Source organism: Paroedura picta, chromosome 7, assembly GCF_049243985.1.
Source record: "Paroedura picta isolate Pp20150507F chromosome 7, Ppicta_v3.0, whole genome shotgun sequence".
Taxonomy (NCBI): domain Eukaryota; kingdom Metazoa; phylum Chordata; class Lepidosauria; order Squamata; family Gekkonidae; genus Paroedura; species Paroedura picta.
In genome coordinates, this window is record NC_135375.1 from 13,063,298 (window position 1) to 13,091,157 (window position 27,860).

Here is a 27,860-nt window from a genome sequence, read left to right on the forward strand (position 1 = left end):
ACTCCGCCTCCCAACCAAATTCTGCACGATTGCACCACTTCTGGGGCTTCTCGAAGCTTGAAGAAAGTTTTGGGGGTTTTTCAACGGTAAAAAAAAGTTGAGAAAGGCTGCCATAAGGTTACATATATAAAGAATACTTGTGTTTGATCTTCGTTAAAACCGGGCCTTCTTTGTTTGGGGAAGGAATCGTCCAGTTTGCAAACGGCACAGAATTAACAATAATGGTTGTCATGTCGCCTACACGCTTGCCTAGCCTACGGCAGCAGCGGTGCTCCATCGCTACCAGGGCATTTTCCAAAAAGGCTCCTACACGCCGTTCTTCCTATGCTCAGAGTTCTCTTTCCTTTCAGAGATTTCTGGTTGAACTTGACCTTCCCTTTTTGCACGGTTCAGCTGTAGTCTCTTCGGTCCGTCCTCCGCAGCAGTTCCCATTCTGCCCGGGCCCTAGACATTTGGGGGCCGAGGAAAGGACGTGACTTATCGGAGCGGCCCAAGAGCGCCTGCAACAACAGACCCGGCAGTAAAGCCCTGGAACCGTTCCCACACTAGAACCAGGAAGAAAAGACAGACTTCCTGTCTCCAAATCCTGTGGCTTTGAGATGCCAATCGTCTCTTCCATCCTACACAAACAGCCAGCGTTGGACAAATGACCCCATAAGGAGGCCGCTGGAAAAAAGGACTTTTTGTCATGGAGTGGCTGCAGTTGATTTCCATTTATTTTCACCCCCTGATCTAATCCTGGGTGATGCGTACACCCTTGATAACTCATGCGCTCCAGTGGTAAGTACAATCTCATGTTCTTTCACACAGTTAAGACAGATCAGCCTTTTTCAGATGTTGAGAAACCACTGAAACATTCTTCATCCTTCGTTATTCTTAATGCTGTGCTGCCAGAAAGCTGTACAATTCCTACCTCGAACAAATAAGGCCCAGTTTTAACGAAGATCAAACGGAAGTGCGCTTTGCTTATGTAATCCTATGGGTTTTAGCACTGAGAAACCCCCAGAACATTCTTTAGGCTTCAAGAAACCCCAGAAGTGGCGTGATCATGCAGAATACGGTTGGGAAGCATGACTGGGTGCACATCTACCTTTGATCTCTCACCTCCCACCCCTCCAGGCCCATCACTGGCTATTTGGGGGGGGGGGTGTCAACATGACCATATATGGTCATATCACCCGATAAATGTTTAACAATTTTTTAAAATATATTTTAAAAGTAATTAACTGCTGTTCACTAGAGCAGGGGTAGTCAACCTGTGGTCCTCCAGAGCTTCATGGACTACAATTCCCATGGGAATTGTAGTCCATGAACCTCTGGAGGACCACAGGTTGACTACCCCTGCACTAGAGAAACCCTTCCAGGACCGTAAAGAAACCCTGGTTGAGAAAGCCTAAGATCGATTGAGGTGGGTAGATTTAGGATCGGTCTGCAGCAGCAGAACAAAGTTTGAATCCTTAAATCCAACGAAGATTTCTTCTGGTTCTAAAATTTCATGTGCATGCTGTTTCAGATACACAGTTGTGTCAATGTATCTGAAGACGTGTGCATGCACACAAAAGCCCAGAAGAAAACTTAATGGGGCTCAAAAGAGCCACTGGGCTCAAAACTTCGTTCTTCTACTATGAATAAAAGTTATTTCTTACTCTGAACAACAGGACCAGAGTAGAAAGCAAACTCCTCACCGTCACCTAGAAAGCCCTTCATGGACCTTTACTTTCTTGTGTGACCTTCATGTATCCTTCAGTTGCCCGAAGGATTCCCCATCAGCTACTCTGCTTTTCTGGCTTCCTTGACAGAAACTTTCATCTGGAACATCCAGATATAATCCTAGCTTTTACATTCCCTTCAAGTCTTTTCTTAAAATCCACCTGTCAGAACCTCCCAAGTTAGCTGCCACAAAATGGCTGCTGCAGGACACAGAGTCAGCCACGAAAGGAGTCAGTCACAAAAGGAGAAGAGTTCCCAGTCGCAAGGCTTCCCTTAAAGTGACTGCGCTCCAGAAGCCCTAACCTCTCTCAGCAGAGATTTGCCTCTTGTATTCCCCCCTCATCTGCTGTCTCCAATCTTCCCCCCCCCTCATTCAAGGAAAGAGGCTCCTGCTGCACTCGGCTCCCCCCTCTCCGCTCTGAGCTTTCCCAGTCAAGTGCAGATCACTTTCTGTTTCAATGGGGAGGGGGGGGGGGGGAGGATAGAGGAAGACCCGAATTCAAATCGATCTGAATTCAGCAGGATCCACAACGGAAAAATACAAAGTTTAGAATCAGCCCAGATGTCCATAGACTACAATTCCAATGAGCCCCTGCTGGCAGGCTCATGGGAATTGTAGTCCATGGGCATCTGGAGAGCCAGTTTGGCCACTCCTTGTCTTGGCCTCTGGAGTAACCTTGGGGTTATTAGTAGCCCTGGTTAGGAATGACTGATCTAGATTCTGATCCTTGTCTAAAAGGCTGACTATTGTTCTGAAGAGCAATAAGTCCCATTGTCTCTTGTTCCACCTCACCTGAGCACACTGCTGCAGTGATTTCCGCAGCAATGACAAATTCCATAAAGGCCTCCTCCCGCCCTTCCCCCAACTGGAAATTCTGAAGTAATTCAGACGACAAAGGCTGGGCCAGCTTTTACTGGAAAAGCCTATAAAGGCAGATTCCTCGTCCTAACCTGGCCTTCCATTTTGCGGTGTTACCTCAGTGGCGGCCTCACTTTTGAAAACCCTTGAAACCGGCGTGCCTAATAATAGAGCTCGCGAGCTGGAAATTCCCTGTGGGGAGATTGTTCATACAGCCGGCACAACAGAAGCACCTCTGATCACGAGTCCGTGTTTTTAGACCAGGCTGTGTCAGGTCCACTCCTATGTAAGGCCTGCCATTCGCTGGAATGATGATAAACGTTCCAGGGCAACGGATTCCGTGTTAAAACGGCAGAGGGGCCGGTCCCTTTATTTATTGGAGAGCTTTTAAATGACTCAAGAAAAGACAGGGAGAGAGGACAGAATTCACGGTCTCTTCTCTCAGGGTTACGATGGTGCATTTCGGCAGTAGCGATTACAGCTCTCGTAGCCCAGACTAGCCTGTTGTAGTTTGGAAGCTAAGCAAGATGGGTACTTAGATGGGAGATCATGAAGGAAGACGGGATACAGAAGAAAGCAATGGCAAACCATCTCCCTTTATCCCTTATCTTGATATTGTGATAGTCACAGCATAGGCAATTTAACAGGGGATATGACATATTCATGGTCTATCAGCGGCTACAAGCCAAGGTGACTGAGGGAACCCTCCTTATCCAGAGGCAATCAACCTCTGGATCTCAGTGCCAGGAGGCAAAACAAGGGGGAAGTTCTTGGCCTCTGGAGTAACCTTGGGGTTATTAGTAGCCCTGATTAGGAATGACTGATCTAGATTCAGCCTTGGTAGAGGGCTGGCTGAAGGAGGCCCGGGGCTGAGATTTGGAAGGAGGGAGATCCAGTGCACACGCATGTCCTTCCTCTGAACTTGACAAGACGGTCTGCACCAAAGAGGAAATTGGCAGATTTTGGGCCTAACTTGTGTGGGCTGTCGTGAGTCTTCGAGGAAAAGCTGCATATAAATACAACAACCAGTAAAAAACCTGAATTGTTGGCACAATATGCTTTTAGCATCCTTTGAGCTCCACCAAATACTTGTCCCTGCAATGTTTTGGAACGAGGCCAGTATGACAAACCTCTAAACGCTTCTCCGCTCTGAGGTAAATTTTCCGCACCAAAATGAAGCGTAGTTGCCTCACAGACTGAGCAGCCCGTGTCGTGTGGTTTCTCAGTTATAAAACAAAGCTGACTGTCCCACCCTCTCAATGACAGACTTCTTGGCTCTACTCAGCCCTGGAACATTATGGGAAGTTGTAGGAGGCCAATTTTCTTAAGCCCTTTGTTAGAATGGCACTGAGGCACGGCTAACAACTAACACACAAAAGACCAGAACTGGAGGGCATCCAATGAAGCTCATGGGCAGTAGGTTCAGGACAGACCAAAGGAAATACTACTTTACACAGAGAAAGATTCAAATGTAGAAGTTGCTGCCAGAGGATGCAGTGATGGCCCCAGGAGTAAACAGTCTTCAAAGAGGATTAGATAGATTCATGGAGGACAAGTCTATCGAAGCTAATACCTGTGGTGCCTGAGGGGAACCTCTCCATACCAAGGCACCAAGCCTCCAAATCTCAAAGTCAAGAAAGAACATCAGGGGAAGGCCTCGGCCCCTCTTCCCTGTTGTTGGTCCTCCAGTGGAAGAACCCGTAGGCCTCTGTGTGAGACAGGATGCTCATGTTCTTATGTGTGCTTGAACGTGTCCCAGAAGCTTTCACAGCGCACAATGGGTTAGTCTGAAGACAGCCTGGTTTCCTTGGCAGACAGCTGAGTGAAAAGGTTCTCTGAAAGCAGGAAGTGTGGAAGCCACAATTTACATGTGACAACACTAGAGCATACAGATCGACTTTGTTCTGTTGGCGTGTGGTGCTTCAAAGAACCGAAAGCTTTTGTCTGTGAGGAAAACCTGGCCCTTCTTTTGTCATCCCTTCACTGGCTGCATAGGGCGGACACCTGGATGCTCTATCTGAGAGGAGCATGTCCTTCTTGAGAAGTGGTTCTCAACCTGGGGGTGGAAAGACCCTTTCACAGGGGTCATGGCAGGGCAAGCAGCTTGGCTGCGGGGGGAACCATCCACACAACAGCCTTGCGGAGTAGATCGAGATAGAGCGTTCGTCTGTCTGGAGCAGCGGAAAAGAACGAGATCGGCATGGTGGGACAAGAGGCAGAACTGAATTGAGAAACCCCGGGGGAAAAACAATTTATATACAATCAAGAACAATGGATCTTCATGCCATTGGTCAGTTTTGGTTTAATTTCTGTGAAAGAACCCTTGCATCAATTTATGGTCGGGGTCACCACAACATGAGGATCTGTATTAAAGGGTCGTGGCATTAGGAAGGTTGAGAACCACTGTTCTTGAGGATTATGGGTAGGGCCTTGGCTCAGTGACAGAGTATTTGCTTGGCATGCAGAAGGTCCAAGGTTCAATCACTGGCTTCTCCAGTGATGAAGAAGACTTGGCTTTTATACCCCGCTTTTCACAGCCCAAAGAAGTGTGTTTAAGGTCTTATATTATTGCATAATGAGCCTCTTGTGGCGCAGAGTGGTAAGGCAGCCGTCTGAAAGCTTTGCCCATGAGGCTGGGGGTTCGATCCCCGCAGCCGGCTCAAGGTTGACTCAGCCTTCCATCCTTCCGAGGTCGGTAAAATGAGTACCCAGCTTGCTGGGGGGTAAGCGGTAATGACTGGGGAAGGCACTGGCAAACCACCCCGTATTGAGTCTGCCATGAAAACGCTGGAGGGCGTCACCCCAAGGGTCAGACATGACTCGGTGCTTGCACAGGGGATACCTTTACCTTTACCTTTATTATTGCATATGTGGAACCTGAGAGTGAGTTGCTCTCTTAGGCACGAGCAAGAGATTATACTTTCTTGGAAAGTCTGTGCACTTTGGCCAAAGATGGATCTCTGCCAAATGGGCACCTGGATTTTGGCCACTATGTGACCCAGAATGTTGGACTGGATGGGCCTTTGGCCTGATCCAACGTGGCTTCTCTTACGTCCTTATGCCTGCTCTGGTTGGGTAGTGGCTCCGAAGAACACATGATACTGCCTCATACTCAGTCTGTCAAGATCAGTCATATCTACTGGCTGAATTTCTCCAGAGTCTTGTGCTGAGGTCTTTCATATGACTTTCTTCCAGATCTTTTTAACTAGAGATGCCGCGGATTGAACCTGGGACCTTCCGCATGGCGAGTACATGCTCTACCCCTTAACACCCTTCCTCATTCACTACTGAGAAAGACAGCAGTGAAAAGGGCTTCTTAAATACCTGAGCTCCCATTTAAGGGGAGATTTTAGGGACTGACACTGGGGCCTTCTACCGTGTCAAGCAGATGCTCTACTGTCGCATTACGGCCCAGAGCAAATATATACATCTAACGGAACAAAAATAAATCTGGCCTGTCTTGCGAAAACAGTTGAAAACAACAGATGAGAGTTCTCCAGCTGGGTGGTATGGCATAATTTCCAGTGATCAGAAGGATATCATGTATCTCTCTTCCCTTTGGAGTGGCTTGGCATGGTCTGTCCCATAGATTTGGGATGAACGATAAGAATCTTCAGTCTAGTCCTAGCTTAGAGGTCTTTGATCTCTAACCACAACATGGCGTCATCTAGGGGCCACTGCTGTTGACCCACAGAACGGGTACCACGGAAGCCACCAAGCCGCGTGGCTTGCCTTTGGTGACTGAGCAGGGAGGGGTCCCTTCCTCCATTATCATGGTGAACAGCCCCTGATAGTCCCCTTCCTAAATCCATCTAAACTCAAAACCATTGTCGTTCTTTATAGAAACACTTAAAATACGCGAGGCCTTATCCATGCTCAAATGCTCACCCAGCAACCCGATCTATGGGGGAAAAACAAGAGAACAAAACGACTCAGAGGGAGGGGGAATATCGGCAGGGTACAAAGCCACAGAAGCATCTGTCTTATCCATGGGAACTGATCTCTGTAGATCCACTGTAATTCTGACCGAGCTCCAGGCCTCACCTGGAGGTTGGTAGCCTGAGGTCTATCTGAACTGGATTTGCACCAAGAAGACTGGAATCCCTGCTCAATCCTAAAGTATATCTGTTGATTTGGGGGCAAGTGCTGTCTCTCAACGTCACCTACCTATCCTTTGCAGGGTTGTTGTGACAATAGAACGGGGAGGGTGTTGACCATTTCGGGTATGTGCTGCCCTGATTGTCTTCAGGTCAGAGCTTGATAAAAATGTGATCTATAAAACATGGAACAGATGGAAGAGGATAATTATGGGGCCTTTAAAACAGGGGTAGTCAACCTGTGGTCCTCCAGATGTTCATGGACTACAATTCCCATGAGCCCCTGCCAGCAAACGCTGGCAGGGGCTCATGGGAATTGTAGTCCATGAACATCTGGAGGACCACAGGTTGACTCCCCTGCTTTAAAATGCAGTTGATGGGAGGCTGTGGGATCAGGTCCACTAATGCCCGTTCTTTTCCAAAGGAGGTCAGAGCTGCTCACATTGGAGGAAAATTGGACTATTTAGGTGCTACCAGACGTCTGCTGGCCCAGGGGCTTGCTTGTCATATTAAAGGCTCTTTGTGTTAGATCTTATGTGAAGAGGTTTAGATGTGTTTCGTTTATCAGTGACACCAACCAATTGAAGAATTTTTAGCTAAGTAATTGTTTTGACTTTTAACCAGACACTATTTAAATTAACGTGTTTGTTGCCAAAAGCTAAGTATTCTATAAGGGGACTGAGAAATGAGTGAATAAGCAAAAACTGCCAATTGGTAGTTGTTTCTTAAGGGGGCGATGCCAGTTTTTAACTGTTTCTTTCCCGTTCCTTATTACAGTAACATACCAGGAACAAAATAGCTTAAAAGAAATAGGTTGGTGTGCCACATTCTTTCCAGCTTTCTTTTCAGTCTAAACTCTCAGGAAAGCAATGAATCAAAAACTAAAGCTCATAAAAACATAAAGTATTATTTATATTAAAAAAAACCAGAGTTAACACCCCTGAACAAAACCAGCATTAAAACACAAAGAAGCATGTGTCTTTCCGATAACGAACAGACCAGTCCCTCAAAACCAGTATTGTTTGTGAGGAGGTTAGGCAGAATCTCCATCAACAAGCTTCCATGGCAGAGTGAAGATCTGAACCTGATTCTCCAGGAACTTAGTCCAACACTCTGTCGGCTACGACAACAGGGGGAGGTGTGGTAGAGTTGCCAGCTCCAGGTCAGGAAACTCCTGGAGATCTTGGGGCGGAGCTTGAGGAGGACAAGGACCTGAGTAGAGTGTGATGCCTTAGACTCCACCCTCAAAAGCCACCATTTTCTCCAAGGGAACCAATGCATAGAATCGTAGAGTTGGAAGGGATCTCCTGGGTCATCTAGTCCAACCCCCTGCACTATGCAGGACACTCACATCCCTATCGCTCTTTCACTGTCACCTGCCACCCCCTTGAACCTTCACAGAATCAGCCTCTCCATCAAATGGCTCTCCAGCCTCTGCTTTAAAATCTCCAAAGATGGAGAACCCACCACCTCCTGAGAAACCACTCTGACTGTCAGGAACTACTTCTGGAGGTTTAGATGGAATTTCTTTTGAATTAATTTCATCCCATTCGTTCTGGTCCATCTTGCCAGGGGCAAGAGAGAACAACTCTGCTCCATCCTCTACATGGCAGCCTTTTAAATACTTGAAGATAGTTATCAGATCCCCCTCTCAGTCGTCTCCTCTCCAGGCTAAACAGACCAAGTTCCCCCAACCTTTCCTCATACATCTTGGTCTCCAAACCACTCACCATCTTTGTTGCCCTCCTCTGGACATGCTCCAGTTTGTCTACATCCCTCTTCAACTGGGGTGCCCAAAACTGAACACAGGACGCCAAGTGAGGCCGAACCAGAGCAGAGTAAAGCGGTACCATCACCTCCCGTGATCTGGACACGATACTCTGTTTGTACAGCCCCAAATCCCATTTTGCCTGTAGTTTGAAGATGAACTGCAATTCCAGGGATCCCCAGGTGCCCCCTGGCATCCCTACATGAAAAGGGTGGGACTCAAGTATGCAGAACTGGTTGAATCTTGGGACACCCGAATTTGAAATTTTAAAAAAGAATTGGCTAAGCCAAAAAAGGGGAAAACCTTCAGGATCTTTGGGTTATGAACCTAAAACAGCACTTTTCATTCCGCCGTTTGTTTGGCCCTCCCCGTCACAGGCCTCCCACAGAGCTACACCCTATTAATAGTGTCTCCCCACAATATTAAGTATATTTAAAACTGGGTTGGAACTTGAGGCAGACATTCCCTAAATAGCGCCTGTTTACCCACCGACTTCGACAACCTCTTGTTCTGTACACAGTTGCGATCCCAGCGCTTTATTTGGATTCAGACACAACGGGGCAGGTGATCTCTCGGAGAAGAGATCGGCGTCTGGCCGGTCGGAGGGGGGAATTGGCCGAGTTCTTTTCCAGCTTCTTTGGGGTTGGCATTTGGAGAAGGATTGTTCCGATGCTGGCGAGAAAGCCCAACCTAAACCAACAAAATTAAAATGCTCAAGGGGACCTTTACAGAGCAGCTCTCAGAGGGGAGTTGCAGTCGGGATATAAGCTCCCGGTTTCTGACAAAGGGAACTTTGACGCTCACAGCTTCATGCCCCCTACAATCTTGTTGGCCTCTTAAGTCACTAGTGGGTTCCAACCTAACAGTGAAGCAAGGCAGACTGGGGTTTTATAGTTTAGGGAAAAGAGGCAACCAGAGAAGGAGGTCTAGGACAGAGGTTTAAAGCATAATTAATAATGTTTGGAGGGGAGGTCCATCAAAGATGGATCATGGCACAGTTGCCCAATGAGGCTTTTGCCCGCACTGTGGGGGCCACATTAAGCTGGCAAGGAGAAGGTAATGCCGTGGGTGACACGGGTGATCTGGCCGGGACATCTGGCCTGGGGCAGAGCAGAGATAATGACATAAGAGAAGCCATGTTGGATCAGGCCAATGGCCAATCTAGTCCAACACTTGGTCACACTGTGGCCAAAATCCAGGGGCCACCAGGATGTCCACTAGCTGCCTGAGAACACAGATACTATCACTGTAAAGTAGAGGAGTTGGTTTTTATGCCCCGCTTTTCACTACCCGAAGGAGTCTCACAGTCACCTTCCCTTCTGACTCAAGGTCACCCAGCTGGCTTCAGGTGGAGGAGTGGGGAATCAAACCCAGTTCTCCAGGTTAGAGTCCGGTGCTCTTGAACTACTACATTCTTCAGGCTCTCACCATGTTCTAACAGGGGACAGCTGAACTTGGAGGGAGCCAGCAATAAAAGCCACTGGACTAGACCACCGAGGGAAATGAGCCTACATGAACATTAGAGAAATGTTGGTTCAGAACAGTGGCCCATCCAATCCAACAATCTGTGCCAAAACCCAAGTGACATCAGGAGGTCCACCAGCAGGGCCAGATCTCCAGAAACCCTCCCATTCTGGCCCCCCAAAGTACCAAGAACACAGAACATCACTGCCCCAGACATAAGAGAAGCCAAGCTGGAGAAGGCCAATGACCAATCCAGTCCAACATTCTGCAACATGCAGTGGCCCGTAGGAGGTCCACCAGAAGGGCTAGAACTCCAGAAGCCCTCCCACTGTTGCCCCCCCAAGCACCAAGAATGCAGAGCATCACTGCCCCAGACAGAATGTTCAGGGGTAGTCAACCTGTGGTCCTCCAGATGTTCATGGACTACAATTCCCATGAGCCCCTGCCAGCAAATGCTGGCAGGGGCTCATGGGAATTGTAGTGCATGAACATCTGAAGGACTACAGGTTGAGCCATTCATGGAGCCCTGCTCCATACTGCTGATGTAACTAAGTCTCTGCCCAGTCAGATGAAGAGACCTGGAGGTACTCTTGGACCACGCCTTGTTTTTTGTTCACCAGGTGGTTACAGCCGCCTTTTGTCAACCACCCTCAGGGCAGAGGTCCTGTCTGGAGATAGGGATAAGTTTGCTATGTAAATCCCTGTCCTTGTACCCTCCGTGCCCAGTTTTGGCTATGAGTGTCAGGTCTCCAGGCCTGGCAGGGAGAGACAGACAAGAACATCCAGAGCAGCACTGCAGGGAATATGCATAGTGTGGTCAAGGAAGCTGAAGTCAACAGCCAGAAAACACTTACAAGCCAAGTCCAATGAGGGCAAGAAGAAGGTCTGTTGTCAAGCGTGGCGAGCCAAGGCTAGTCGGTGAAACAGGACCCACGAAGTTAAAGAGCAGGTCTGGGAGCACAGCTGCAGGAAGGAAGATGTTACCAGCACAATTGGCTCTGACCTCTCCCCTCTCTTAAACCCCATGCACAGCTGCCTCTGTCTTCGGAGTGGATTCTGCAAAGGCCCTCAGAGACCAGCTGTTCTCTCTTGGGCAGCCAGCCTCCTGCTTCTGCACCTCTTCTGAAAGGCAAAGTGCTGCTACCTACGTGGAGACGAGGGTGGGTGTCTAGAGGCTGGAGGTGCTGGGTGCTTGTGCCTGGCTGGGGCTCAGGTTCTGGGCTCGGTTCCTTTGGCAGTTCTGGTGCTTCTGAGGCTGAGGGGCTGGTCCTGGCAAGACTCTCAGCTCTGCCTCTTCTTCAGAGTCTGACAGGGCTGCAGCTGGCTGGGGCCTGACCGAGGAGTTGCCCTCAAAGAGCCTCAGAAGCTTCTGTAGAGCAGGGATAGTCAACCTGTGGTCCTCCAGATGTCCATGGACTAAAATTCCCATGAGCTCCTGCCAGCGTTTGCTGGCAGGGGCTCATGGGAATTGTAGTCCATGGACATCTGGAGGACCACAGGTTGACTACCCCTGCTGTAGAGGTTGCAGTCTGGGAACTAAGAATCCTGACCTCCTTGGTGATGGAAAGCACCATCCATTTGTGGTTGTCTCATGGCTACTCTGGGAGGTTTTCAGGTCAAGAGATGTTCAGAGAGGGTTTGCCATTGCCTGCCTCTGAGACAGGCAATGGCAAACCCTCTCTGAACATCTCTTGACCCCTCCCCCATGCCCCAAATCAATGGCAAACCCTCTCTGAACATCTCTTGACACCCCCCCCCCAATGCCCCCAATCAAACGGAACCTTTTGGCCCTGCCTGCCTCATGTGGAGGCAGGACATTTGGGGCGGACAGGGTCAGCCGCTGAAAACGGTCCCCCGTGGGAACACAGAAAGCAGTGGGGCAAACGGCCCCGTTGCAAACTTCCGGTGGTGGTTCGGTGTGGTTGTCACCATGCAGAATCGGTGCCTGAGGTTTTTCACCTCCCCGAGGATGCCGACGGTTGGGCCGGAGATCTTCTGCATGCCAGGCAGCAGATACTCTGCCACAAAGTCACGGCTTATGGAAAATTGCAATACAAAAAAATTCCAAATGAAAGGAAAAAAAGCGGGGTCTTATCACAGTGGTTGAAACGATATAGAACAGAAGAGGAAGGAGGCAGCATAAGGCCTTCAGGTTTACTTTTCTAGCTTTCGGTAAGATGCTTTCTTCCTTGAAAAAGCTTTTTATTTCAGTTATCTCAGATATGAAAAAGGCATCCCCCCCACCTCCCAGCTGCCAAGTCTCCCTCCCTGACAACAGGTCCAGCCTGTTTTCTGGTGTTACATAGCAGTTAAGCAGTTAACCAGGAGGACGGTTCCAAGAGGTTTCTCGTAACCTGGGCCGGCTCATTATTCATTCATTCCGCAAGACGGACTGTATTCAGCTGCTCGGAGATCCCTGCTTAAGTAAATTACCAAGGAGAATGTCTTTTTGAACCACATAAATATCTTTGCAGGACAGATCTCATCCAATGTAACTGTTCAGCCCCAAAGGTCAGGCTGGAAGATCTCCAGGGCAAATTTCATTGGAGAAATGAATTGTGGCTAGTCTCAGGTTCCTCCCCCTATACCTCCAACGCTAGCCCACCTTACAGGGAGGGCTTCTGGAATTCTGGATATGAATGGTGGACCTCCTGATGGCACCTGGGTTTTGGCCACTGTGGGACATGGGCCACTGGCCCGGCCCAGCATGGCTTCTCAAATTCTTAAGGGCAGAGAGGTCTGTGAGTGGCTATTAGCCACTAGGTATAGATGGAACACTCCTCCTAGGGCAGGTATGCTCTGTAATCCTGGTCCTTGGTGGGGCAGCAGTGGGAGGTCTTCTGGAGTTCTGGCCCTGCAGGTGGACCTCCTGATGGCCCCTGGGTTTTGGCCACTGTGTGACAAAGTGCTGGGCTGGATGGGCTATTGGCCTGACCCAACATAGCTTCTCTTATGTGTAGAATATATAATTTGGATGGTACCTTTAAAAACACCGATCTTTCTGAAGTGTGCAGTCAACGGTCCTTTATTTAAAGGCAAGATTGCAGAAAAACACTACAAAGGATTCACCCTCCTCTGACAAAAAGGTATTAAAAAAAAAAAAAACCCAACCCAAACACAGCATAAAACGGCACTCCTGTTTTTCGGTCATTTTTTTTTTTTTACACGTGACACTAAAAAAAGCGTGATCATTCCCACGTCTATATTGCCCCTTCCCCAGACTTGTCTTAGTGCAAAGTCCTGTAGACTGGCCATGCTCCGTGTGTCTCGCTAGCTGTAAATAAATACGAGGGGTTTTTTTAAAGTTCTGATTGTGCGCAAAAAACCAAACAAACATAAAAACCCACTGCTGGACCTTGCTAAGAAACAGGCAAGAAGGAAAACATAACCCTCATGTTTTTCAGGAGGCTGAAAAAACCAAGAGCAAGGTATTCCGTATCAAAGCCGCTCAGCAGACTAGTGAGCCCCCTCCCAGCCCCCCATGAAATAAATGTTCTTGGTAACCCTCCCTCTGCAATCTAGCATGCCAGCCCGCATTCAACCTAAAGCGATGGCCTTAATCTGAAAAACTTTCCTCCCTTCCTCCCTTGCACCGGTTCTCCAAGGCATCATTTTGCTGATTCCCTTTAAACCAGGAATGCTGGGGGTGGCTGGGGGGGGGGGGAGACCTTATTGTAGGAAATTTGTCCTCCCCCCTCCACCATCCCGTGTTCAGAGGCATGGGCATGAATCCACATGTTGTTTTCCTGGAAACACAGGAGAAGGTAGAATGTGCATTACTCTTCCGGGGACGGGGGACGGGGAGTTTGCCCCACACCCCCGCTGTCACGAGCTTTATTTATGGGGCTTCTCCTCTTTGCAAAAAAAAAATTGTTGACATGGTCAATTTCAATTCCCCCCTTCCCCCTGTGCAATAATTAACACCCAGGGAGTGAATGGACATGATCCACCCAGAACAACCCCGGCATGATCTTCATTAGTTTGGAAGTGGCTTCTGCAGGAATTATTTCGGGGATGGGGGGGGTGAGGGGTAGGGGCCGCTCGACTGCCCCAAATACCAGTCGCCAGGAAAACAAATGATGCCTTGGCAAAAACGTGCGTCTTTTCACTGAACTGCTCCTCCTTGATCAATCTTATAGGAATCGAGGCTTTTCCCCTTCCCCCCCCCCTGAATAGGCAATATAATTAATGCACCGTGGAATTAAGTGCTCTGCATTAATCCGGATAACCTTTCTGCTATGTACACTGTGTAAAGGGGTCCTAATGTGGAGGCCAGCCACGCCCACAGGCTTCTGGAAGGAAGTCAAGTTGCAAATGCTGATTTCTCAATCAAAACGCATTTCCCCACGTCTGTCCGTACTGCATTTAGAACCTGGCTAAAACCGACGTCTGTCTTCATGTCCAACGCCCCCCGTTCCCCATGGCCTGGAAACTCTCCTGGTTTATACAAAATATACAGATAAAGGTTAGCATACCGGTCTCATCCCATATTCCGGCTTCCGGCTGCCGACCCCCCCCCCCCCCAACCCTGGCAAGGGCAGTGGGACCACCCAAGGCTAGATAAGGGTCCTTCGCAGACTTGGGGGTGAAAGGGGGCATTCTGGGAGTGCCCCACGCCCTCCCCCCTCCTTCAGCCCGAATCCATGGTGAAGAGCTGGACGTCTTGCGGGTTCCAGTAAAGGGCCACGGCGGAGTTGTAGACCAGAGACCAGACGTACGGGATGAAGAACTCTTCGGGTTGCTCCTCCTCAACGTACTTGAACTTCAGCTCTGGAAACTTCTGGAAACGAGAAAGCAAAGCCGGATGAGAAAGGGCGCTTGGACGCCGGAGGGGATGGTGGAGAAGTGAGTTTCTTCTAAGAAGCAACGTTTGCCGATAAAAGTGGAGAAGAAGAAGAAGAAGAAGAAGAAGAAGAAGAAGAGTTGGTTCTTATATGCTGCTTTTCTCTATCTGAAGGAGTCTCAAAGCGGCTTCCATTCGCCTTCCCTTTCCTCTCCCTACAACAGACCCCTTGTGTGGTAGGTGAGGCTGAGAGAGCCCTGATATTCCTGCTCAATCAGAACAGTTTTATCAGTGCTGTGGTGAGCCCAAGGTCACCCAGCTGGTTGCATGTGGGGGAGTGCAGAATCGAACCCAGCATGCCAGATTAGAAGTCCGCACTCCTAACCACTACACCAAACTGGCTCTCCGGTTGGAAGGGCCGGGCTCCTCAGACGTGGGAGGAGTCACTGTAGGATGCCAAAGATCAGAAGCTTCCTTGGAACGGAGACCCATAGTTCCGATTCTTATGGGAACCCGAACAACAATAACCATAATAAAACAACAACAACAACGAATGGCCTCTTTTTTATAGCCCACCCTTCTTGATGGGCTCCGGGCGGGACACAACAAAATAAAATGTACAAATAGTAGAATTACATAATTAAAAATAGTATATAAATTTAAATAAATTATTTTTTTAAAACCCTCTTCTTTAAAACCTTACTGAGGGTGGTTAAATTATATCAGGTGGATCAGTACTATATGAGGGGGGGGGGGGTTGTGGCAGGAAGGCCAGCATTTCATCCGTGCTCAGTTTCCTGGCCTCGACCACAGGCACCTCTGTCTTGCAGGCCCTCCGGAATGGTTGAGGACCCTGCAGGGAGTGTTCCATGGGGCCGGGGCCAAAAAGGGGTCGTATGTTTGGGGTCTGCTGGCCACCAGAATGCAAATTCCAGGGGGAAGTGAGCCACCATGGTGTTGCCCTTCCTTCATTCTAACTAGATCCAGATTTTAATAATATACGGCTCCAGGCGAAGTATCCTTCATTCTAATCCTTTCCTGCAAAAGTAGAACGGGCGGGAGGGGTGGCTGTGGGCCCTGAGCACAGGATCTATTCTGCTGCAACCTCACCTCTCATTTTCTTGTCTTGCCCAAAATATATTGTATTCCAGAGGGGCAAAGAACACCCTTTCCCCCTATTGAAGGAACAGGTCAAGGATGTACCTCCTACCCTGCTAGGGTTGCTAACCTTCAGGTGGGATCTGGAGATCTCCTGGAATTACAAGGGCTCTTCGGACTACAGAGAACTGTTCCCCTGGAGAGGATGGGGGCATTGGCAGCTGGGGTGGTGGGGATGCTATGGCATTCTATCCTAGAGTTGACAACCTCCAGTTGGAGCCTGGAGACATCCTGGAATTAATACAGACATCAGTTCCCCTGAAGGAAGTGGCAGCTTTGGAGGGCAGATTCTGTCTGTCCTAGGCTCCAGAGAGCCTACAAGAAATGGAGGTTCTCAAGTGATGTCACCTCCGTACTGAGTTCCCTTCCCTCCTAAATTCCATCGTCCTCAGGCTCCACCCCCAAATCTGCAGAATTTCCCAGCCCATGTTTGCAACCATTGTGTCCCACTGATGACCCTCTTCTCTGAAATACTTGAAGATGGTTATCAGATCCCCTCTCAGTCCTCTCCTCTCCAGGCTAAACTGACCAAGCTCCCCCAACCTTTCCTCATACATCTTAGTCTCCAAACCCCTCACTATCTTCGTTGCCCTCCTCTGGACACGCTCCAGTTTCTCTACAACCCTCTTTGTTGCCCTCCTCTGGACAGGCAACAAATAAATGTGCAAATAAATAAATAAATGCACGCAGGAATAAACGAACGGACAAATAAATAAATGCATAAATAAATAAATACGTCAATCAATCCATCTCCAGACATTTCTGAACTCAGACACGGCACCTGGGCTCCCTGCTCCTCAGCACATGTGAAGTGTGCATTTCCTCCTCCCCAAAGCTCTTCCTATGACTGCAACACAGCCCAGGCCGAGAGAAGCACAAACCCCCAGGCCTTCGCTCCCCGGCATCCTCTGAGAGAGCGCTGTCTTGTCATCTTCTGTCGGGATGACCGTACGGAGGAGGGCGGGAAGGGGAGAAACCAAAACTATTAACGACTTCTTTCGAAAAACCCCACCAACCTCTCCATTCTGCCTGTGACAGGGGCTTGGCAGGGGTTCATACGAAAGCCAGATATCAGCAGTCATTTCAGGGGAAGATAAAACATATCCTGCTCCATTATTTATAAAGATGTGGGTTAGGCTGAGTACCAAAGTGCCACGCCGCGACAGAAGCGGAGCGGGGCCGGCATGCACCATGCGCTTCCCCGCCTATTATTAAGGGCCCCCACCGGATCCGATCCCACAAGCCGCGCTCTCCCCACTGCCGGTCTCCCCCCTCCACACCTGTAAATTGTGGGCAGAGGGTATTATCACCTAGTTAAGCACTTCAGCGTGGCTCATGCGAGGATAGATCCCCAGCCACTGAATGCATGAAGACCAATGCCTTAGGCCAGGGGTAGTCAATCTGTGGTCCCCCAGATGTTCATGGACCACAATTCCCATGAGCCCCTGCCAGCAAATAAATAAATCACCCTCTTGGAACATGTTATTTACCGTTTGGTGGAAAACAGACGGGCCTAACGTAAGCGTTTTTGGTTTTCTGCTGCTAATACCTGCTTTGAACCCTGGCCGGGATGGCCCAGACTAGCCCCATCTCCTCCAAGCTATGCAGAGCTGGTACATGGATGGCAGGACCCCCCCCCCCAAGAAGCCCAGGGTCGCCATGCAGAGTCAGGCAATGGCAAACCGCCTCTGAAAGTCTCTCGCCTCGAAAACCCTACAGATTGCCATTCGTCGGCTGCGACTTCATGTTGCTCTGCACACAAGGGCACACACTTGTGAAGGAGGGATATTTCAGATTGCGAGGGGGAACAGTGCATCACAGAGTCATAGAGTTGGAAGGGCTCTCCGCGGTCATCTAGTCCAATGAAGGAAATTCACAACGCTACCTTGCCTACCCACAGTGATGCCAATTCCGAGCCCAGGTGATGCCCCCTAAAAAAAAGAAGAAGAAGAAGAAGAAGAAAATAAAATCCAGAATATCTGCCCAGTCTGGCCTGGAGGAAATTCGTCTTCTGACCCCAAAGTGATGAGAAGCTTTTCCCTGGGCATGCAAGAAAGGGCCACAAGAGCCAAGCTCTGACCCAACCCCTTCTGCCCACCCACTCACCATCTGCCTAAATTCATAGAATCAGCATTTCTGTCAGATGGCTATCTAGCCTCTGCTTTAAAAACTTCCAGAGGAGGAAAACCCACCACCTCACGAGGAAGCCTGTTCCATTGAAGAACTGCTGCCTTCGTACTGAGTTGGCGAACCTGCCCCTGAGGGTGTTCAACACCCTCAAGAGTTCCTCCGTTCCTTAGCTCTGCCTTCTCCCGGACATGGCAGCAATGATAACTGGGATCTAGATTTTGTTTGCAGTGTCGTAATAGCCTTGCCGTGACCTGGAAGGCCCAGGCTAGCCTGACCTCATCAGATTGCGGAACCTAAGCAGGGTCAGCCCCGGGTAGTGCTTGGCTTGGAGACCACTGACCAAGTACACGGTTGCCACGCGGAGAAACCTAATGGCAAGCCACCTCTCCCAGTCCGTCTCTTGCTTTGAAAACCCTCTCCACTGGCCGTAGTCCTGAGTGGGCTGTAAATTTATCCCTCATTCTGAGCCCTCTCTAAATATATCTGGATGTAAAAAATGGGGGTGGGAGAGGTTCATGTCTGAAGGTCTCTCTCTCTCTCTCTCTCTCTGGACAAGGTTTTGGAGATCGAGGTCAAAGTCTTCTTTCTGGAACCCAGACCCTGTGTTTGCGCAGTGGCTGCTATGCAAATGAACCAGACAGGTGGGGCGCCTTATATCTGATTCCGGCTAGCCCTGCTCCCCTGTTTCGAGCGACACTAACGCTATTTATTTAAGCAGCCGCAGCCAGGCCCCCCCCCTCGCCCCCAAGAAAGCAGACATCTGAGACACGGCTATGGAGCTAGACGGGCCCAGGTTTACCAGACTGTGTCAGCCATCAAGTCTCTGATCAGATGCAGAAACCACAGGAAGTGCCCCTGAACGGATGCAGCTTGGTAACCGCCGTGCCTTCTGCAACACTTCGTCGCAACTGGTCTCTCCCTCCTGACCACGGAAAGATCGCACAAATAACAACACAACATCGCAATCGGGCTCCGTCCCAGACGGTTCGATTCCGCGGCTCAGAATTTGTTTTGTTTTTATAAACTGCAACACGTAAGGGCAATCCCCCTTTCTTGGCCTGACTCATGTTTCTGTAAAAGGTTTTGGCCCCAACTCTCAGTCTCCAAAGCGCCTGACGTACACAAATACAATGCGATTCAAATAGAAAGCCCTAAAACAAAAGAAATACCAGGCTAAAATACAACACGACAACAACGCACACACCCCAGCAGAATTAAACAACGGGATAAAATGGCAGCAAATGCAAAATGTTCTTGCTGTCTGCTGCCCTAAAGCCCACTGAAATGAAACTCGGTTGGTGCCGTAAAGGAGAAAGAGCATTTTAAGGGTCTAGGGCAGTGGTCCCCAACCCGTGGGCCGTGGCCCTGAACTGGGCCGCAAAGGCCATGGCGCCGGGCCGCAGCTCCCTCTCCCTGCTCCCCCCGCAGTAAAAAACTTCCCAGGCCGCAAGCTTGCGGCCCGGGAAGCTTCTTACTGCGGGAGGGGGGGGAGAGAGAATCAGGGCTGTGCCCGCGCACATGCACCATGCGCGGCTGAAACCGCGCATGCACTGCACTTTCGCGCATGCGGGCATGAGCGCATGCGCAAAAGTGCCGCGCATGCGCGATTCCGGCCTGGTCTAGGGGACATTTCTCAACTGGGACTTTGTGAAAACCTGGGTGTCTTGATGGCCCTGGAAGGGTTTCCTGAATGGGTGGGAGAGTGTTTCAGGGATTTCTCAAAGGTAAAAAAAGTGGAGGGAGACTGGTCTGCCAATGAGAAAAGTCCCACTCCACCTGACCCTTAAAGGTGGGAACACCTGCACCACAGCCCATGCAAATTTGGAAGATTCCTATGGCATGAGGGAGGCAGGGTCACTGGCTGTTTAGGGAGACCAACTGCTTCTGCAAGCAAACTAAAAACCAGGGGAGCTCTTGAGATGTGACTACTAGTTATGTATGAAGAAGAGTTGGTTCTTAGATGATGCTTTTCTCTACCCGAAGGAGTCTCAAAGTGGCTTCCAATTGCCTTCCCTTTCCTCTCCCCACAATAGACACCCTGTGAGGGAGGTGAGGCTGAGAGAGCCCTGATATTACTGAAGGAGAAAAATCGGCGGACCAGCTCCTAGTGTTCCTGGAAGATACTTCGGCACTCAATCCATACCAGTCTGGCTTCCACCCTGGTCATGGTGTGGAGACTGTGTTGGGCTCCTTGTTGGATGACCTTCGTCGCCAGCTTGACCGAGGTGGCTCTGCTGTGCTAGTTCTTTTAGATTTGTCGGCCGCGTTTGACGTGGTCGATCACGAGCTGCTAGCGAGCCGCCTTGCCAGTACGGGGATAAGGGGTACAGCGTTACGCTGGATACGCTCCTTCCTCCAAAACCGGACACAGAGGGTAGCCGTGGGAGAGGAAGTATCGGGCCCTTACCGGCTCCCTTGTGGGGTCCCACAGGGCTCGGTGCTCTCTCCTACATTATTTAACATCTTTATGCACCCTCTGGCTCAACTGGTACGGAGCTATGGGCTGGGTTGCCACCAGTACGCTGATGACACCCAGCTCTTTCTCCTCATGGATGGCCACCCGGACTCCCCCCCAGATCTATTTGCCAGATGTTTGGAAGCCGTAGCTGGATGGCTCGAGCAGAGTCGCCTGAAACAAGACGGAGGTTCTGTGGTTGGGCCGTAGGGGGGCAGATCAGGAAGCGCGCTTACCCTTTCTGGCCGGGACGCAACTTAATATCGCATCTCAGGCCAGGAATTTAGGGGTGACCATCGATGCCTCACTAACACTCGAGGCACAGGTTAAACAGGTAGCTAGCCAGGCATTTTTCCATCTTCGCCAGGCTCGGCTACTAGCGCCCTATCTGTCCTCCGAACACCTGGCCACAGTGATCCATGCGACGGTCACCTCTAGACTAGATTTCTGTAACTCGCTCTACACCGGCCTGCCTCTGGGCTTGATCCGGAAACTGCAACTCGTCCAAAATGCGGCTGCTAGAGTCCTCACAGCTACACCATGGAGGGCTCACATCCAGCCAGTTCTGAGGCAGCTGCATTGGTTACCGGTCGCCTTCCGGATCAGGTTCAAGGTTTTGGTTTTGACCTTCAAGGCCATGCGTGGTCTAGGCCCAGCATATATGAGGGACCGCCTTTTGCCCTATATCCCCCGCAGGGCTTTACGCTCTGCGGGGGCTAACCTACTGGTCGTTCCCGGCCCCAAGGAAGCCCGCCTGGCCTCGACTAGGGCCAGGGCCTTTTCGGTCCTGGCCCCAACCTGGTGGAATGAGCTCCCGGAAGAGCTGAGGGCCCTGCGGGAATTACCAGCATTCCGCAGGGCCTGTAAGACGGAGCTCTTCCGCCAGGCTTATAACTGAGGCCGGCCGGAAAGAAGATCAGCCCCCCCCCTCACAAACTGGCGGTAGAGAGCGTCACCCCCCGCCGTAGATGAGGATGCGGAGAGCAAATGAGTAGGCTACGCCATCGCTGTTACAATTATTGTAAATCATTGGTTTTTATTGTCATTTTATGGTTTTAGGGGACGGGTTTATGTAAGCCGCCTCGAGCCTTCGGGGGGAGGCGGGGTATAAATATAAATATAATAATAATAATAATAATAATAATAATAATAATAATAATAATAATAATAATAATAATAATAATAATAATATATGCCGCTTTTATCTACCCAGAGTCTCAAAGCGGCTTACAATCTCCTTCCCTTTCCTCTCCCTACAACAGATATCGTGTGAGGGAGGTGAGGCTGAGAGAGCCCTGAGATTACTGAAAAAGAGGAGTTGATTCTTATATGCCACTTTTCTCTCCCCGAAGGAGTCTCAGAGAGGCTTCCAGTTGCCTTCCTTTTCCTCTCCCCACAACAGACACCCTGTGAGGTGGGTGAGGCTAAGAGAGCCATGATATTCCTGCTCAGTCAGAACAGCTTTATCAGTGCTGTGACGAGCCCAAGGTCACCCAGTTGGTTGCATATGGAAGAGGAGTGGGGAATCAAACCCGGCTCGCCAGATTAGAAGTCTGCGTTCCTAACCAGTACACCAAGCTGGCTCTCTCCCTTTTGGGGTTAGTGCTGTCTCCTGTGGTAGGCATTCTGTGGCTGGCTCCACCTCCTTCAGTAGCCATTTTGTGGGTCCGAATCCCAAAGCTGCCTGTAGGCTCAAGAAGCCTGGGGACCTCTGCTCTCACACTAATCTCTCTGAATCCCTTACAGTGAATCTCACCATGATATGCAAAGCCGGTTTGTTGCTTACAAGAGCTCTCAGCAAGAGACAGGGGGGGGGGGATCCAGATTTTGCTCTGCTTTTATTGGTTTCGAACCAAAACTGATCAAAAGCAATAAACCTGAATTTGGCAAACATCCGACAGCTGCTCCTCTGCAGAGCTTTCCTGCTCCTCCAGGCTCCTGAAGTGCTGCTGGCCGTTGTCCTTTCTCTAACATTAAACCATGTGAATGTTAATTCCCCCCCCCCTCCCAGCTTCCACATCTTTGAGATTCCGCCGGCACCGTTTCCAGTGGCCGGCTCGTTGCTTCAGTGTGGACCAGCTCTGAGCAGGGACGTGTGATTCGGTTGAAAAGCCTGAACGGCATGCCGCTCTGTCTGCCTGATTGTATCTTCCTGCCTTTGTTTGGACTTCTAGAAGAGACATCAACTGTGGAAAAACTCACCGCCGCCGGGAGACACAAAACAGAGCAGTGGAAATTTACGGGGCCAAAGGAGATCTGTCCTCTTTTTCCTTCTGCCGGCGAGCCTTGCCTGGGCTGCTTGTGACGGCTTCGGCGCCTAAACGGGCTTAAAGGAATGGCCTTGCGGTTATCTGTCTGTCCCTGCCTCTCAGACGCGGCCCTGCCTTCTGGAGTGCTTCCTGCTCATGGGAAATGATGCCTGGGAGAAAGCGGGTTTCGACGCCTGGCATCACGTGGGCTCGGACAGAGCTTTCCAAGACCATCTAAGGCTCAGTCCGCTTCACGGCTGGTTAAAAATCCTCGGACAGCCAGCGGGATAAGGAAGGGCCGGTTTTGGTCTGAACTCTTAGTGATCTGCTGTTTGGTGGACCAGGGACACAGAAACCCCACGTATGCCCAGGTGTATCATTTTGGGGAGTGATTATGTACTAAAAATGGTGAGGTTTTGACTTCCAGAGACACTCTGTGCTTTTACTGTAGGCTTGGATGTTACGGAAAGGACCAAAGGTCAAAATGGTGGGGGCTTCAAGCATGGGCCGCTTCAAGAGGGGTCTGTCAGCTGCAAGGCACAGATGGGACACTCAGTCTGGGGCAGGGAAGCTCTGTATCCTTGGCACTTGGGGGGAAAGAGTAGGAGGGCTTCTGGAGTTCTGACCCCACTGGGTTTTGGAATCTGGGTTTTGGCCACTGGGTGACACAGAGTGCTCAACTTGCAAACCCATGGAAATGTTTAACGGCATTCGTGCATCTGCTCGGGCACTTTAAGACCACTTTCGGGGGCCAGATCATATATTACGTTTTTAAGGTTCATGTCCAGTATTTTCAAGTGCCTCGTGAAAAAGAAGTTGGATCCAGGGAACTTTTTTGTGGGTCAAATAAGGAAGACCGTTCGTCTTTGACCATCCTGAAAGGTTACGCTGGGGATCGTGGGGGCCTGTGTGAGCAAAAGACACAGGGAGCGGAGGCTGTATTAAGAAGATGAAAATCTGGTTGGATTCCACTGAAGGGCTGCTGGCTCACTGGAAGAGGCTCTGCATTGCACGCAAAAGATCCCAAGTTCAAACCCTGGCATCTCCAGCAAAAGGGGCCAGGCATTAGAGAAAGTGCAAGTCCACTCCCTGAGATCCTGGAGGTGTTGATGTTGGTCTGAGCAGACTAGGCGTGGCCAAGCTGTGGCCAAGCAATTCCCATGATCCCCTGGCAGGGGTAGCCACAGTATGCCCACCCCTGGAGTAGACAATATGGACCTTAAGGGACTGACGGTCGGATTGAGTGCACGGCATTTTCATGAGCGTTTTGCGTTTGGACATTCTTAGAATCATAGAATCATAGAGTTGGAAGGGGCCACACAGGCCATCTAGTCCAACCCCCTGCTCAACGCAGGATTAGCATCCTAAAGCATCCAAGAAAAGTGTTTATCCAACCTTTGCTTGAAGACTTTCAGTGAGGGGGAGCTCACCACCTCCTTAGGCAGCCTATTCCACTGCTGAACTATTCTGATTGTGAAATTTTTTTTCCTGATATCTAGTCTATATCATTGTACTTGAAGTTTAAACCCATTACTGCGTGTCCTCTCCTCTGCAGCCAACAGAAACTAACAATCGATTCCATCAAGCGGTCGCAATTGGGTGCTCTTCTCTGGGTCAAACATACACCTGTTCACAATTCTTGATCTGCCCCCACAGAACACGCTACGTTGAAAGGCCCTTTGAGCAAGAGGGTTTGCGTGAGAGGAAGGGGAGCTCCCCTGTCAAGGAGCAGCCCCTGCACAAAGCCAAAGGAAAGTGGAATGGGGAAAGTCTGGAACGGATCCAGGAGGACTGAAAAAGTTCTGTGGTGCCATTAAGCAATGACACGGGCCGTACTGGAAGGCATTGTCTGCCAGATCCGTTTCCCCCGATCGGTACACTGGGGCTGAGTGCAGCCAAGCGAATCACGCACGCTTTTATTGGCGCTCAAATAAGAATGGGACGCTTCTGTGCTTCCGTGTGACGGCCGGCTTCGTAGCCCTGGAGGTTTTCCTGCTTCTGAAACGCTCTCTGCAGTCTCATTCTTATATAATCCAAAAAGGCAAACATGGGAAAAGGAGGGCAGGGATGCCTTTTGCTGGGAGGGGAATCAAAATACAAACAGAGGTGGGGATTTGGGATGGGAGGTGGCGGCGGCGAGAAAGGAAGCCTGGTTAATATTGAAGGATCAGAGATTACGTAACTTTTAAAATGCCACCGGAAGGGTGGGGGTGGGGGACAGCTTAGCTTTTAGGGATGGCTGTCGCAGCTTCGGTCAAAAAGCCGATGAAATCTCCCTGCAGAGGAAAACCGGGTCACAAGCAAACCAGGTTCAAACATTAAACATCCCATTGGCTGCAGAGGAAACGACACGCAGTAATGGGTTTAAACTACAAGTACAACGATATAGGCTAGATATCAGGAAAAAAATTTTCACAGTCAGAGTAGTTCAGCAGTGGAATAGGCTGCCTAAGGAGGTGGTGAGCTCCCCCTCACTGGCAGTCTTCAAGCAAAGGTTGGATACACACTTTTCTTGGATGCTTTAGGATGCTTAGGGCTGATCCTGCGTTGAGCAGGGGGTTGGACTAGATGGCCTGTGTGGCCCCTTCCAACTCTATGATTCTATGATTCCCATTAGGCCTTCTCCAATTCACTTCAGAATTCGCTGTGAAGGCCAGTTGGGAATTCCTGTTAGAGAGATGGAGTTGATGGGCCTGGGAAGTTCTGCTACTACCAAAGACATCAAGCCCGTAAACAGGATCCCCGAGGGATTAACTAAGCCTTTCTTGATTTTGTTTACCATTGAGAATCCCAGAAATTCTTTAGGTTTCGAGAAACCCCAGAAATGGCACGATTGCGCAGAATATAATTGTGTACAGGCCTACCCAGGGCCCCTCCTCTTCCCACCCCCTCCAGGCCCACAATTGGCCATTCGGGGGGGGGGGGGAGGATCACGGATTGACATGACTATATATGGGCATATTGCCTGAAAAATGTTTTAACAAATTTATATATATATAAATTAACTCCCACTCATTCGGGAAACCCTCCCAGGGCCATCAAGAAACCCCAGGGTTTCACGAAACCCTGGTTGAGAAAGCCTGGATTAACCCATGGAATTAGGATTACAGCATGGCATGGACTAGAACCAAGGCTGGAAGAAACCGTGGGCTGCAGAGCAGAATTGAAGCACTACCCCAGAGGTCCCCAAGGCGGGCACTATGGTGCTCACCATATTGGGGGGGACAAGGCAGGGCTTCTGCCAGGCGAGGCTACTGATTGGCTGTGTAAGATCAGACTCCTGGTGGGAAACTTTCACATGCTTTTTAGTCCTGTTGGTTGTTGCGGGAGAACTGAACACAAGCTTCTTCTTCTTCCACTGAAACTAATGGGGCTTTGTGCTTTCCTTCAGCTGGACCTTGCCCCAAATGGAGCAGTCTATTCCGGGGTAGTCAACCTGTGGTCCTCCAGATGTTCATGGACTAGAATTCCCAAGAGAACTGTAGTCCATGGACATCTGGAGGACCACCTGGTCTATTCAATTTTCTTCTCGACATCAGGGGGCAGAAAATCTGGACCGGTTTTAGGATGAATAATCAAAATGTGGAATGGTATGCTACTTGTTTCATTCCTGCTGGGCCAACTGACTGACCCGATAAACAAAACGTATTAAGACGTATAAGACAGTAACGGGATTCTTCAGGAATATGAACGCTGGGAAAGTATATTGCATTTTTTGATGGACAGAATGAGGAGATCCCATAGAGTGATCCTATCTGTGAGACTTGTTTTTGGTACAAATACAGATAAAGGCCTTTCCAACAAAATAATCAAAAGCAATATTACATGCCTGACATGGAGACAGAAGACTACGGATTTGGGGGAAAATGGGGGGGGAGGTATGTCCTCGCTGATTCATTTGGATCCAAGGGGGGGGGAATAGATGGGTGTTTTAGGTTTTTATGCCAGGAATTACGTGGGTACCAGGGCATGATTTCTTAATGGGATTAGATGGACAAGGGTTAAGGTTACCAGTGACAAAAATAGAGGAGGAGGAAACGTCCCCCCCAAGGCAGACAGATTGAGAAAAGAGAGGGGGGAAGATGACAAAATGCCATTAAACAAACAAGCAATAAAACTACAGACAACACACGCACACAAAATTATTTTCCTTCCTGACCTTGCTAGAGCTTTTGTGACCCCATTAAACACACAAAGTGATTGACCGCTCAGACAGATAAGTAAAATCTCTTCCTACGGTTTTTAGTTCTGTTTTTGTTTGGAGAATTAAAACCCCCGAAAGACAGAATAAACAAAATAATCCCAAGCCCTGCATTTTCCTGTTATTAAAACACAACGATTGCATTTTGTCATCTTGGCCTACTGCCCCAAAGGAGATGGGGGTTGAGGGGGGGGGATAACCTCTACTGACATATCCTGGACAGCAATTGCTTCCCAGTGCGGGATTTGTAGAGGATGCAGAGCGACTGGAGGTTACTTCTGTCCATACTTTCCAGCTAAATACATCCTCTTTCGACTCACTGCTTTGTAAATGCAAGAAAGGAAAAACGAAAGAATGAATGAACGAAAGAATGAACGAAAGAATGAATGAATGAACGAAAGAAAAGAGCCCCAGTGCTTTTAACCTGCAGAAGCAATTCCGATTAAACACCTGAATTGCTCAAATGACAATTCTTCTTTTCAAAGGCACAGGCACCAGTTCCCAGTGTTTTAAAGGAACACGGCAGGCTATCAGTCTGAGTGCAAGTGCTTTTTGAGCCACAAGTCCAGCTAAGTTAGCATTTAGTGCTTGCTCTAAGGCAGGGGTCACCAAGTGGTGACCCTCCTGATGGCACCTGAGTTCCGTCCACTTTGTGACACTGAGTGTTGGACTGGGGCAGTGATACTCTGTATTCTTTGTGCTTTTGGGGAGGTACGGTGAGAGGGATTCTGGAGTTCAGGTGGAATAGCTCTGTTTCAAGTCCTACAGAGCCCTGGGCTGATTCTGCACTTACTTTGTTTTTTCCGTTGTGGATCCTGCTGAATGCAGATCTATTTGAACTTGGATCTTCCTCTATCTTCTCCCCCCCAATTGAAACAGAAAGTGTTCTAAACTGGATTGGGACAGCTCAGAGGATGGGGGGGGGGGGAGCCAAGCGCAGCAGGAGTCTCTTTTCTTGAACAGGGTGGGGAAGAGGATTGGAGACA

The 27,860-nt window shown here is 49.6% G+C and overlaps 1 protein-coding gene and 1 long non-coding RNA gene across 5 annotated transcripts in view; both read right to left on the bottom strand.

Annotated features, from left to right (window-relative positions):
• Positions 1 to 8,939: 8,939 nt before the first annotated feature.
• On the bottom strand, positions 8,940 to 11,343 carry LOC143841722 (uncharacterized). The gene is made up of 2 exons (XR_013232758.1): positions 10,753 to 11,343; positions 8,940 to 9,124 (listed from the first exon to the last, which is right to left on the bottom strand). It is a non-coding gene; the product is annotated as an uncharacterized LOC143841722 (long non-coding RNA).
• Positions 11,344 to 12,907: 1,564 nt separating this feature from the next.
• The window catches only part of DYM (dymeclin), a 231,024-nt gene continuing 216,071 nt past the window's right edge, over positions 12,908 to 27,860 (bottom strand). For all 4 annotated transcript variants that reach the window (XM_077346761.1, XM_077346758.1, XM_077346762.1 and 1 more), the window contains one exon: positions 12,908 to 14,678. In XM_077346761.1, the coding sequence (XP_077202876.1) occupies positions 14,529 to 14,678 (150 nt within the window). In that variant the 3' untranslated portion in view covers positions 12,908 to 14,528. The remainder of the gene's footprint in view (positions 14,679 to 27,860) is intronic.